Genomic DNA, 14,722 nt, shown 5'->3' with positions numbered 1-14,722 from the left:
TTTGTAAGATTTTTTTTCATTGCTTCTGCAACAGTTTTCTGACCTCTTTTTTGTACCACGGAAGATCAGTTTTATTGCTTATTAATTTATTTGGTATAAATCTCTCAATTGCCACTGATACTATTTCTCTGAGTTTTAACAAATATATTATTTCATTATCTAAGATACTAAGTAGTCTTGGATGGTATGCAAACATTGTGTTAAATTGTCATTTAGAGCCTACACGTCACTGTATAATTCATAATTATGATTATAAAATCTGAGAAGAATGGATACTGATAAAAACCCATTGCAACTTACAGTATACACAAGGCGCTTCCCTTCTCCGGCCTGTATGGTGATGGGAGCTATGGCTGGCAGCCGTGGCGCATTGTCATTCACATCGTTCAAGGTGACGGTGAGGGTGAGTGGGGGACTAGCGGCACCATTACCTCCGGTCATCTCCCGAGCAACAACCTGTAACATAGTTCCACTTTAAGTTATTTGTATGCTCTAAATGTATCAATAACATTCAATATCAAACAATGGAAAATCCAGGATGGAATGTGACAATATTATGAAAAGGATAGTTCTATTCACCAATAGCAGAGATGCTGAATCCCAGATAGGCACAACAAAAAAAAGGCCAACAAGGCCTTTGCTGAAAATAGACAACACACACACACACACAAATGCCAGTCACACAGACATGACCACAGTCTCTGGCAGCTGGTCTGGCTTCAGCTGCCAGACTCTGGTCACATATGTGTGTGTGTGTGTGTGTGTGTGTGTGTGTGTGTGTGTGTTGTCTATTTTTGACAAAGGTCTTGTTGGCTGAAAGCTCACTTCCCGATAGTCTTTTTGTCGTGCATCTCCCCTATATCATGAGCAGCAACTATACTTTTCAAGACACTCAAGATCAATATTTACTTATTTAAACACACAAAGTGCAAATATCAGATGTGCTGAAGAAATCCAGCACAAAAGTTTTCTGGGTGCAAAACTGTCTCATACTGTAAAGTAACTAACTCGGCAACAGTTATTTTACAACCTGACACAGTTTTACGCTTAGAAAACTTACATGTTAACTGACTATCAGCAGGAGCCTATACATTTACAATTCTAGTTTTCACTTATTGAAATTTCCATTGAAGTCCTAGGTTTCTAATTACAATGATCAACAACATATTTGCTAAAAAGAATTGAATGGTGTTCTTTGCTAAGTCATGGGTGCTGAATTTGAAAATGAGATCAGTTTTTGGCTATTGGGCTCAGTTTTCTTGTGACATGTGTAACAAAACTTGTCAGTACTAAACTCTCATTTCTCACTGAAAAACATGATACACTGTGTTACTAAAGAACACAATCCAGTAAACCTTCACATACAATAACATTTATTTATACGTATACCTTGAATATTATTTACATGATATACGCATATGTAGTAACATAAAAACATATGTAAAAATTGTATTTTTACTCAAATGATTTTCATTCAAGGTTATTGTGGATATTTTAGATGAATCTGTGTAGATGGTTACAACTGCAATTATTATTATTATTGTTATTATTATTATTATTATTGAAAATTACCACACATTGCTTCTCACAAGGTCATACCACATGTGGTGTGGTGTACATCTGAACGTTAATGTTTCTGTAAAAGGTTACTTGAACAATTAATTTTCAGAACCATCCAGTGTAACAAGGACAGTACCCATTCAATCCCTGTGGTTCCCAATATTTTCACTAGGTCTTTTATATGGTAAATGTTTCTAAAATACAGAACTGCCAGATCACCATAGGCACAGTTGAAATAAAAACAGAATTACAAATAATGTTAATTTGGACAGTACAACATTCAACAGCCATAATACATTTGGACTTTTTCATCAAAACATAAAAAGCTTGTACAATGCGAAAACAGAGCTTCTTTTTTTTAACACAAGGTACTTCTACAGATGTGCTATGCATTACTGTAGGCATAAAGTAAAGGAAAATGAGAGTAACAATACACACAAAAAGTGGACTAAAGTCCAAGGCCAAAGACGTTAGTATATACTGCAGAGACCATCTGCTTCGTGTCATACTTCACTAAAAGACTTTGAAATATACAAGGTAGCACTTCTGACAGTCTATATGCCACCAACAGGAAAAGTTCTAAACTTCATTAATCAAGTAGAAGGGAGTACTAATATGACTCATTCCCACTAAGTGGGAAAATGCTGCATGCGGAGATTCCAATATATGTTTCGACTCTGAAAGTTCTGATTGAGGGCATCTAGAGTTACTGCTGACCAGCTTCAGTTTGATTCCCACAGTAACATTCCCAATAAGAATAGGAGGGCATAGCACAACAACTGTTGATTGTTTCCTAACTCTATCTGTCTTTAATGAAATAATTGGTTTAGCTATGAAGGGAAAAACAAAATATGTCAGCTTCACTAGTTTCTGTGAGAATTTACAGGATGAAAAAATGTGAAGAAGTTAAGCAAGAACATACAGTAGATGAGTAATTTAACTATTTCCTACAAATATTATAACAACTTTATGAATCCAGTTCTCCTTTACAATGATCCAGGGACATTTACAGTGGAAGTTGAGACAGAGGGTGGCTAACATCTGAGATCAAAATATCTTGTGCTACAAAGAGAGAATGTTATTTAATGGAAAAGATTAGCTCTAATCACACCTTTAAAATGCACTACGAGCAATGTAGTCCTCAAAAAGGCAGAAACCAAGTGCTATGCAGAAAATGAAAATTCCAAGAGCAAGGCAAGGACAATTTGTACCATTATTAGGCACAAAAAGAATGAACTCAGTAATGCAAATCATATCGATCTTTCTGAGGGCACTAGCAGCAACAGAGAATGTGAAAATAAAATCATTGGCTACATAATTCAGTGAATTGTTCCTAACAGTAGCTGAAAACACAAGAACAAAATATTGTCCATCAAAAGCAGATATAATATATTGACTTTGACAGGTAATGCAAATTCCACTATCAGATGTTAGTACTCTTCTGGCTATGATGCTATCTCAGCCATAGTACTAAAATCTCCTGCTGACTTGGGAGCACCACCTGCGAGTTACTTTTTGAATCAGTTGACGAGTCAAGAACGACTGAAGTATGCAGAAGGAACATCAACATACAAAAGTGGAAATAAGAAACTGACCTCTAATTACGGAGTAATCTTACTCCTTCCTGTGTTCACACAAATTTTTGAGAAAGTACCTAAGAACACAATACTGAACCGACTTTCTGAGAATAAAGACACAAAAGAATTACAGAATAACTTTATGACTTTTTAACTATAGCTCAGTTTAGCTTCCGTAAAGGCATCTCTACTGTGTAAACTGTATATGATCTCACAAACTCTCCTCTAGTGGAATTAAACAATAAAAATCACCCTGAAGGCATTTCATGTGATCTTGCCAAGGCCTTCGGTGGCATAGATAAAAAATTCTGCTATGGAAACTAAAATGGTAATGCATTAAATGTCTTCGCCTTGCATTGATGGAATCATATCTTAACAACAGAATGCACAGCCATCACCTTAACAATTAATCTTCCAAAAACTCAAAATGTTATAGGATGGGTAACATATCTACTCACTGAGTGACATCAGGAACAGAAATTTGCAAGCTTTCAGAGGCACTGCCTCCTCCTTCTATCAGAAGGGTTGAAGGGAAAGGAAGAGGCTGAAGGAAACAGACTGATGAGGTTTAAAAAATGGGGAGAGTTTGGAAAAGATTCCCAGAACCCTTTACTGGATGGCTTGAGAAGGAAAGACTGTCCTGCCTGATAAATCTCTGCTGATCTGGGATTCTAGGTGACTTCCACACTTTCCCCATTTGCAAATCCAGCATACATTCACTCAGTTCTGTCCTACGGCACAGTTATCTGGAACATTTGTACTAAGGTGAAAAAAGTTTTTGAACAATTTGCTGAAGCTTCTGCAGGCACCTAAGTATCCTTACACTCACATGCCACTATATGTACTCCCTGATGGTATTTGTGGTTAATGAGAAGAGTGGTTTTAGGATGAACTCAACTATTCACAGCCATAATACTAGAAGTATAAATAATTTCCATATAGACAACACATCCTCCTCTAGGGCTCAGAGTGGAGTTTATATTCAGGGGCAAAAGTCTGCAAATGTTTCCAGTGAACATCAATCAAGAAATTGAACTACGCATATATAAAAAATGATGTACAGGAACAGCTCATTAGCAACTCCTTCTAAAATTTATCTGTATACTGGGCCTTAGGAACATAAATGCTGCCTTATTTTAATACTTCTATCAGACATATCCTGATGTTTCCAGTGTGTAGACAGCTAATATGGGTCTCAATGAAGTTAAAATGCTTCATTTGAAATATTAGATAGTAACAGGAGCTGAGTAGTATGGCAAGAGAAGGAATCACTTCTATCAACACAGCTATGCTTCTCCTAAAACACACACCTGAAGTAATCTGGAAGTGATGGGAATTACTTATCGGTTTTTGTACATCATCACTTGTCATAATTTGTTGGTAGCACAGTTTACAAAAGTAGCCACCAGTGGTCAGTTCTGTCTGTTAATATCTAATTTGACCCATTCCATGATGGAGTTGGCAGAACATGATGTTTGAACAAATGAAAAATTCAGAAATTTAACTCCAGGAAATAAAGGTGGTTTGGCAGCATTGTGAATGACTCATCATCAAACACACTTAATCAAACTGCATTTCAGCATTGTGACAACTGTCTTACATGATTTTGTTGTTCCAAATGTGTGAAAGTTTATGGTTTGTACTAAATCAGAAGAAAACATACTAACATTAATCCGCATAAATATCACAATTTTTTGTTGTATTTGTGGAGTGTCAAAATGGAAACTTAATACTCTTGTAGAGTAAGCTTGGCAACCAGGACAAGAGTTGTCCTCCCCCCCCCCCCCCCCTTTTCTCATGCCCTATGTATGCTGTTTGTCATTGGCTGCACTCCTAACGGGGTAATTAAAAACAGTGTAACACATGTCCATTCCAGTTGGCAGATTTTGAAGAGCCAATGGACCACAACCAGCTGTTATTTTACTTTGGCAAAGATAGATTGTATGATGTTAAGAACAAGGAAAACTGAGCAACGTTCTAACTAACCATTTGTTCTTAGGGCTGTTCGTCACAGTGGAGAATTTTCAATATCATTACCTCCTGAGAATGTGACAGTGAGTGGTGACAAATATAATGATGAACTCACAGAACACAGCAAAGGAGTTATGCAGGCCGATCCAACATTCCGAGGCCACTGTGAATCAAATGAACCACACTTTCTGTCTCAAGGGGCCCTAATGACATAATTCATCATTTAAATTTGTCAAATCAATAGGATGTCATGATTAAAAGGCTAGAATTTTCTCTTCTGCAATGTTTATCATGACCACCACGCTGTTTTTACTCAGTATTTCTCCAAGGAAGATGACACTTTTTTTTTGTTAACATACTGTGACCATAGTGGAGGCACTCACCCACGACTTTGGTGTACATAAGGTGGTATTTCTTTTGCAGATTCCAGCAAAGTTAGATTGAAAGCAGAGTTTCTCATAATGAGCACAAATTTTCTTCTGTTCTGATTGCTTGTAGAGCTAATCTGAAGGAGATATACTTATCCAGTATGAGAAATACATATGGTATACATTTGGAGGTTTCAAAGTAATTGCAGCACTCCCTCACGTGTTGCTTGTATATATGAAGCACTGCTACCTTCTATGCAAGAGTGACAGCAGAGACAGAAAAAAAAACACTATTATGGGAGAAATGGCCTACTCAGAATGAATTGCTATCCATGCATAAGATCATAATGAACATTCTTATTGACCCCAAAAATGTGTAACTACCTCCTCTTCATATTAAACTACATCTTGTCAAAAATTTAGTGAAAGCCCTGGAGAGAACTTCACAAGGATTCTGTGCTTGCAAAGAAGTTTCTAACAATCAGAGAAGGAAAAATAAAGATAGGAACATTTGTAGGTTTCAACATTAGGGAATCAATGTTTGATGAAGACATTCTTGATTTGTCGAGTGATCTTGAAAGAGTGGCATGGTTGCCTTTCATAAGTGTCTGCAAGAACTTTTAGGCAACCATAGGGCAGAGAATTATGGTAACTTATTGCCTGTTGTTTTTCATCTCAAAGTCTTGGGTGGGCATTTGTTTAATGATTTTTCTGACACTTGGCTAGCACAAGTGGCTGGTGTTATCAAAGATCCACCCTCCATTTCTGGAAGTAAGATTACCACTACGGTTCTTCCCATGTCATATGCAACAGTTGACTGCTGCAGTACAGGATTCCAGGAACTTTGTTTTTATACATGGGATGCTATAGTTTGGTACTTATTTTCTCATAGCAGCTATCAAGACAAATCCAATGATATGTTACAGTAAGGTCTCTGAAGGTCAACGAAGGTCACAATGGTGGAGTGAATGTCCATTTACAGAAGGTGTTCAAAGTGAGACCATTGGTATCAATGCAGTGCTGCAATAAGTCTCTAGCTCTCACTGAATTTCATGGCATTCTCCGTAAATGAGAAGCATGTCAACTTGTTCTTCAAAGGAACACATCATTCACATTCACTTGATTCGACGATACCAATCTTACCATTCGTAGTAGTGTTGTATTGTGAAACCGTCGAATGATGTTTATATGTCAATGACATGTTACATGGATATGCCGTATTCAGTGAATATTCACTATTTGCATGATATACAAGAGAAAATTGTCAGCGCATGTGCTTTGATAAGTGCCGATGTGAGAAGGAATAACACTCAATCTATGATAAGCACTGAGTAAGAGGACGTCACTGAACAAAATTTTATGGTTGGGCTGCAAATAGTACTCAAAGGAATGATAAAGTGAAGATGGTAACTGTGATATTCAGTGTAGTGATGAGTTATTGCAAGATGTCACTGGAATGGAATGATTCAGTTAGTACTGAAGTGCTAATGCCTGAGACTGATGATGCACTAGAGCACAAGAAATTTTGTCAGTGAACAATGAAGCTGAGAGTGATGATGTTGTTAATGATGATGAGATTGAAGATATGTTGCTTTGTGGAGATTAATTAATATTTATATGAACAGTTCATTGATGCAGGATTATGATGATTCTATTGAGTTCTTGGAACAATTAAGGAGATATATTGCTGCCTATTGCTACTAATGGTTTACTGGTCACTTGTGGAGGGTTGTAAACAGGGAAGACAATTTAATAATAATTTATATTTGGAGAAATTTCCTGAGGGAGAGATCTTTATGGTGTATACGGAATACTTACAACCACGATAACGATAACTTGCAATTTTGGGCAAACTTATTGAAAGAAATAATCCTGTTTGGTGGGATCAAAATGACACTGTTTGCAATAAGCGTGCTATTGAAGAATATATTTGAGTTTAGATTTATAGGTTAACTGTTTGCCTTCAAACCACTGTCCAGGCTGTTTTGCATACTTTTTGAACCTTGGAGGTGCTACTTCTGAATTAACTGGCGCATCAGTTAACATCATCTACAGCTGAGTGCGCCCTGCACCGCTCCACCCACCAAGGAAAAATCCTTGGCAGTACCAGGAACTCAACCCGAATACTTTGCATGGCAGCCATCACACGACCATCCAGCTACAGAAACTGATTAACTAATAAGTGGGTGGGGGGTTCAATATCTACCTTAGCAACAAATCAATTCAGTGCACATTACCACTGTACTAGTCATTATTAAATATCATTTCTGAGTATAGTCTGCTGTGTTCTAGCTGAGTAAATAGTTCCTGGGTTGTTGTAGGCACTATCTACAACTCCTTGGCAAAAATATTACACTATCCACAGAGAGGACATATGCTCACTGCATTGCATTGAGCATACATGCAATGCACAAGGGAGGCAAGACCTACTTATCCACACTATTCCTCACTGTGCTGCAGCTGATGTGCTGGTCGAAGGTTGCTTCCTCAGATCTCTGTGCCCGTCAGTCAGTGCATGAGAACAGCTTTACAGGTTCATTCACATACCTGAAATCTGAACTTCCCTGGGCTCGGTGGATCCCTGTCAAGTGTTTCTTCATTGACTACCAGTATGCCACTGTTGTCAACTTTAAAGAAGTTTGTTGTCAGTTCGAATGCATATGTTGGTTTTGGATCATCAGGGCCCTGCAACAATCATGAATCTTGAAAATGGGTAGCATATGTACATATAAACTTAAGCATTTCAAAATTAACTCCCAAGATTCCACAGCAACTAGGAGAAAAACCACTTTCACATAAAGCATTAACACTTCTGTCCTTTCAGTTTTGTGAGCATTGTATTACAGCATTTTCAAAGTTTATACTTTCAGAGTAAAAGAGACCACTCACCAAACAGCAGGAGCATTGAGTCGTCAACAGATGCACAAAAAGGGAAAAAAAGAAAAAGAAATAGAAAAAGGCTTGCCAGGTTTTGGAGGAAATAATGAGCTCGAGTACACATACACAAGCGAGCGTGCCCGACCACCCACCCACGCACCCACCCACCCACCCACATGCACACACACACACACACACACACACACACACACACACACACACACACACACACACACACACCTGTGTCCAGCTACATTGAGCTGGCTGAACATACAGTCAGACAGCACAATGTAGCTGTGCAGGTAGTTTGTGTGTGTGTGTGTGTGTGTGTGTGTGTGTGTGTGTGTGTGTGTGTGTGTGTGTGCGTGTGTGGAGGATCGGAGGGGGGCATATGTGCTATGTGCTCGGTTGTGCATGCTCGTTAATGGATTTATCCAAAATCCAAGAAGTTTTCATTTTCTTTTTCAAGTGCTTGTCAACGACTCAATACTTCTACTATTCAGTGAGTGGTCTCCATTACCACTAAGTATTTACATTTTGAAACTTCCTGGCAGATTAAAACTGTGTGCTGGACCGATACTTGAACTTGGGACCTTTGCCTTGGGCCTTTGTTCTAGTCTTGGTCCGGCACACAGTTTTAATCTGCCAGGAAGTTTCATATCAGCGCACACTCCACTGCAGAGTGAAATCTCATTCTGGAAACTATTTATATTTACCAGAACTTTCCTTACCATATTGCTACAAATTCTGTGACAAAAGTACGTACAAGATCAGCATCAGTTACTGTAAGTTTAATTGGGTTCCCACTGGCATCAATAACTTTAGTTCCAATGGGTGCATTTTCATCCACAAATCCATCAGCTGCAGAGACCTGGATTTTTGGTGGGTTGCTGTCCACTGGCTTGACTGTGATGAACAGTTTTGCAGTTGCAAATCTGCGTTGTTCAGATTCTTCTTCTGCCTAATGGAACAAGGAAATAACACTTTCAATACCTTACTGGGAAGTATATATCTTTTATTGTAATTGTAATTTTCTAAATTATACCTTACCTTTATAATTATCTCAAATTTTTTAGCAACAGATGTATCAACAGGCTGTATCTGCCTTACAGCTCCTGTCTGAGGGTTTATTTCAAAATAATCCTTGTAAGACGATGGCATTCCACTCAGAAAACTATAATGAATAGGAGAATTTATGGAATCCATGTCAACAGCTTGAATCTTTTCTGGGGATATGTTGAGAATGCCAGCCAAGATTCCACTTGAAACCTAGAAAAGAACAAAAGTTTCTGGGATACCAACAAGGGACACAGATAGCTTTTTTGAGACATAAAACATCTCTAACAGTGCAAATAAATGTAAATGAACTGTCAAATAAAAGAGAGAGAAAGAATGAATTTCATAAGTATGAATGAGGGTAATGAAGACATAAGAAGTTTAAAAATTAATTTTATATTATTACTAAAATTAATAATAATGAATTCTTTCACAGATGAAATAGCACAGTTTAAACAAAACTTCTGATAAATATTAATACCAAGTTGGCACATTATGTATATCTACTACATTCTGAATAATACAGGTACTAACTTAATTTCTTGGTTGCTCCGTAATAGCTGTACCAAAACTAAAATGAAAATTTACATTCAGTTTAAAGTAACTACTTCAGTTTGACACTTTTCATTTAAAACAATTGTGAGTACCATAGTGAGTTCCTCTCTTCGATAAGCCCTCTGTAACCTTGTGTTCAGAAGAAAGAGTTCTACTTAATGTGGAGAACATGCTGCTGTTTAAAGTTTGAGGTCCATTAACACCATTTTCATGAGCATAAAATCCTTCAGTCCATTAGTAAAAAAAATGAGATACAAAAATAAGGAACAACAAAGTAAATACCCCAAGAATAAAGCAAAAAATACCTTGATTATTATTAAACAAGGAATACAAAAATGTTCATATACTAAATGAAAACCTGATTTTTGAAGAATTACAGTAGTCCTTAAAGGCAATTGTTTTGGATTAAGCTCAATTGTGACCATTATGAATATCACTTGAAATTACAAATTGCTGAAATCAGTCACATTTATTACAATGTAGATTGGACAATGTTTTTTGAAGTATTACATTTTCATCATCAGATGGACTTACATTAATTGATATGGCACAGACTTTATACGTAAGACTGTGTTTATTGGGAGGGCTTTGGGAAAGTCTAGCTCTTCTACAAGGAGTTCACATACACAGTCTAGTCAATGGATGTATTGTACAGTGCATGGAATATAACGGAATTTCTGACTCTACGACTTTATTTGAAATAATTAGGAGGTAAACGTCCTCAAAGTCTGCACCCCTTGAAGGTGAACCAAAGATGGAAGGGGGGAGCAAAGGTCCCATTTTTAATTTTTTTGCCTTATAACTCCGAAATGGTGCACTGTAGAAAAAAAAAGTTCCAAACAAAAATGGTAACTAATTAAATTTCCTATAAAATTTCTGTATACGTATTTGTCAAATTTCCAACACTTTTCAAGATACGTTTTATTTAAAATCAATGACTTTTAAAATATCATTTTACCTCACTCTTTTTGTCGAACATTTGTTTCTAGTGCCTCCCGTGAACATTTCTCAGAAAAATTGTCTGAAATGAAGTTGTAGAGCATTTCATTTCCTTTAACTTGATACAGACTTTTGCCACTTCATCTTCAACCAGTCAAAAGTTATAGAACTTCTAAGCTCTAAACATACTTACTTATAGAGGAACTTCGAAACTGAGTGTACTTTTCCAACCCTCTCCCACCTTCGGCTCTCATCCCGTGGGAAAGGACTAAGTATTTTTAAATTGTAACTATTCGTAATAAAGTCATAAAGTCAGAAATCTCATACATTCCATGCTCTCTATACCCCTCATTTGAGCACTCATTCACTGAACTAATAGGAAACTTGTGCAACCCATTTCTGAGTCTTGTTCAAGTGTTTGGGATCCTCACCAGTTCGATTTACAGGTAGAAATCAAAGCAATTCAGAAGCGTGATGCTAGATTTGTTACTAGTCTATTCAGTCAACACCTGAGTGGTACGAGATGGTTTGTGAATGCAAATGGGAATCCCTGGTGGGAAGATGTTCTTTTCACAAAACACTACTGAGAAAATTTAGAGAACAGGTATTTGCAGCTAACTTCAGAATGATTTATTGCTACCAACACACATTTCGCATGAGGACCATGAAGACAAAGTAAAAAAAAAATTGGGCCTGTACAGAGGCATACAGACAATCTTATTTTCTTCCTCCATTTGTGAGCAGAGCTGGAAAGGACTAGCAGTGGTACGTGGTACCCTCTGCCATATCTCATACAGTGGCTTGAAGAGTACGTATCTAGATGCAGGTATGAATGTGGATGTAGATTCTGGGGTAACCTGTGGCCCTGCATAGGCACATTAAGAGGGAGGTAGAAGCCCTAGCCTTGTTTAGCACAACACTGACATGGGGATAGTTTGATTACACAGATGAACAACAATACACAAGGGTTTCAGAAATTTCCATGATAAGCTTCTAGGACTTGTAGAGAGGATCATCATCATCATCATCATCATCATCATTTAAGACTGATTATGCCTTTCAGCATTCAGTCTGGAACATAGCCCCCCTTATAAAATTCCTCCATGATCCCCTATTCAGTGCTAACATTTGTGCCTCTTCTGATGTTAAACCTATTACATCAAAATCATTCTTAACCGAATCCAGGCACATTCTCCTTGGTCTGCCCCGACTCCTCCTACCCTCTGCTGCTGAACCCATGAGTCTCTTGGGTAACCTTGCTTCTCCCATGCGTGTAACATGACCCCACCATCTAAGCCTGTTCGCCCTGACTGCTACATCTATAGAGTTCATTCCCAGTTTTTCTTTGATTTCCTCATTGTGGACACCCTCCTGCCATTGTTCCCATCTACTAGTACCTGCAATCATCCTAGCTACTTTCATATCCGTAACCTCAACCTTATTGATAAGGTAACCTGAATCCACCCAGCTTTCAATCCCATACAACAAAGTTGGTCGAAAGATTGAACGGTGCACAGATAGCTTAGTCTTGATACTGACTTCCTTCTTGCAGAAGAGAGTAGATCGTAGCTGAGCGCTCACTGCATTAGCCTTGCTACACCTCGCTTCCAGTTCTTTCACTATGTTGCCATCCTGTGAGAATATGCATCCTAAGTACTTGAAACCGTCCACCTGTTCTAACTTTGTTCCTCCTATTTGGCACTCAATCCGTTTATATTTCTTTCCCACTGACATTACTTTCGTTTTGGAGATGCTAATCTTCATACCATACTCCTTACATTTCTGATCTAGCTCTGAAATATTACTCTGCAAACTTTCAATTGAATCTGCCATCACAACTAAGTCATCCGCATATGCAAGACTGCTTATTTTGTGTTCACATATCTTAATCTCACCCAGCCAGTCTATTGTTTTCAACATATGATCCATAAATAATATGAACAACAGTGGAGACAGGTTGCAGCCTTGTCTTACCCCTGAAACTACTCTGAACCATGAACTCAGTTTACCGTCAACTCTAACTGCTGCCTGACTATCCATGTAAAGACCTTTAATTGCTTGCAAAAGTTTGCCTCCTATTCCATAATCTCGTAGAACAGACAATAACTTCCTCCTAGGAACCCGGTCATATGCCTTTTCTAGATCTATAAAGCATAGATACAATTCCCTGTTCCACTCATAACACTTCTCCATTATTTGTCGTAAGCTAAAGATCTGGTCCTGACAACCTCTAAGAGGCCTAAACCCACACTGATTTTCATCCAATTGCTCCTCAACTAATACTCGCACTTTCCTTTCAACAATACCTGAGAAGATTTTACCCACAACGCTGATTAAAGAGATACCTCTGTAGTTGTTACAATCTTTTCTGTTTCCATGTTTAAAGATTGGTGTGATTACTGCTTTTGTCCAGTCTGATGGAACCTGTCCCGACTCCCAGGCCATTTCAATTATCCTGTGTAGCCATTTAAGACCTGACATTCCACTGTACTTGATGAGTTCCGACTTAATTTCATCCAGCCCAGCTGCTTTATTGCACTGCAATCTATTGACCATTTTCTCCACTTCCTCAAACGTGATCCTATTTCCATCATCATTCCTATCCCATTCTACCTCGAAATCTGAAACATTACTGATCGTATTTTCACCTACATTGAGCAACTCTTCAAAATATTCCCTCCATCTGCCCAAGGCATCCACAGGATTCACCAGCAGTTTTCCTGACCTGTCCAAAATACTTGTCATTTCCTTCTTACCTCCCTTTCGAAGACTGCTAATTACACTCCAGAATGGTTTTCCAGCAGCTTGACCCAATGTCTCCAACCTGTTTCCAAAGTCTTCCCACGATTTCTTCTTGGATGCTGCAATTATCTGTTTGGCTTTGTTTCTTTCTTCAACATAACTTTCTCTGTCTACCTGAGTTCTAGTATGTAGCCATTTTTTATACGCCTTCTTTTTCCTTTTACAGGCTGCCTTGACTGTGTCATTCCACCAAGCTGTTTGCTTCCTCCTACTTTTACACACTACTGTTCCAAGACATTCTTTAGCCACTTCTAGTACTGTGTCCCTGTACCCTGTCCATTCCTTTTCCAATGACTGTAATTGACTACATTCAACTAACTGGTACCTTTCTGAGATCGCTGTTATGTACTTGTGCCTGATTTCCTTATCCTGAAGTTTCTCCACTCTTATTCTCCTACATATGGACCTGACCTCCTGCACTTTCGGCCTCGCAATCCCAATTTCACTGCAGATTAAATAATGATCAGTGTCATCAAAGAATCCCCTGAATACACGTGTGTCCCTCACAGCCTTCCTGAATTCCTGATCTGTTATTATATAGTCAATGACAGGTCTGGTTCCCCTGCTTTCCCAAGTATACCGGTGAATGTTCTTATGTTTAAAAAAGGAGTTTGTGATTACTAAGCCCATACTGGCACAGAAATCCAAGAGTTGCTGCCCGTTCCTGTTGGCCTCCATATCCTCTCCAAATTTACCCATAACCTTTTCGTACCCTTCTGTTCGATTTCCAATCCTGGCGTTAAAATCACCCATGAGCAGAACACTGTCCTTGTCCTTTACTCTAACAACTATATCACTGAGTGCCTCATAAAAACTATCCATCTTATCTTGATCAGTCCCTTCACAATGCGAATATACTGACACAATCCTAATTTTCTTGCTAGACACTGTCAAATCTATCCACATCAGTCGTTCGTTTACATACCTTATTGCAACTACGCTGGGTTCCATTTCTTTCCTGATGTAAAGCCCTACACCCCATTGTGCTATTCCTGCTTTGACTCCTGACAAGTAGAC

General features: G+C 38.2%; 1 protein-coding gene across 1 annotated transcript in view; it reads right to left on the bottom strand.

The window, feature by feature from the left end:
- Nucleotides 1–14,722, bottom strand: part of LOC124802464 (cadherin-99C) — a 628,642-nt gene that overhangs the window by 97,695 nt on the left and 516,225 nt on the right. Inside the window, exons 8-11 of the mRNA XM_047263250.1 lie at nt 9,404–9,622; nt 9,120–9,314; nt 8,024–8,161; nt 301–456 (exon numbers count right to left, since the gene is read on the bottom strand). Coding sequence (XP_047119206.1) covers nt 301–456; nt 8,024–8,161; nt 9,120–9,314; nt 9,404–9,622 — 708 coding nt within the window. The remainder of the gene's footprint in view (nt 1–300; nt 457–8,023; nt 8,162–9,119; nt 9,315–9,403; nt 9,623–14,722) is intronic.

Source organism: Schistocerca piceifrons, chromosome 6 (assembly GCF_021461385.2).
Source record: "Schistocerca piceifrons isolate TAMUIC-IGC-003096 chromosome 6, iqSchPice1.1, whole genome shotgun sequence".
Taxonomy (NCBI): Eukaryota; Metazoa; Arthropoda; class Insecta; order Orthoptera; family Acrididae; genus Schistocerca; species Schistocerca piceifrons.
The sequence above is the reverse complement of the archived record's forward strand: the minus strand, read 5'-3'. Positions and strand labels throughout refer to the sequence as shown.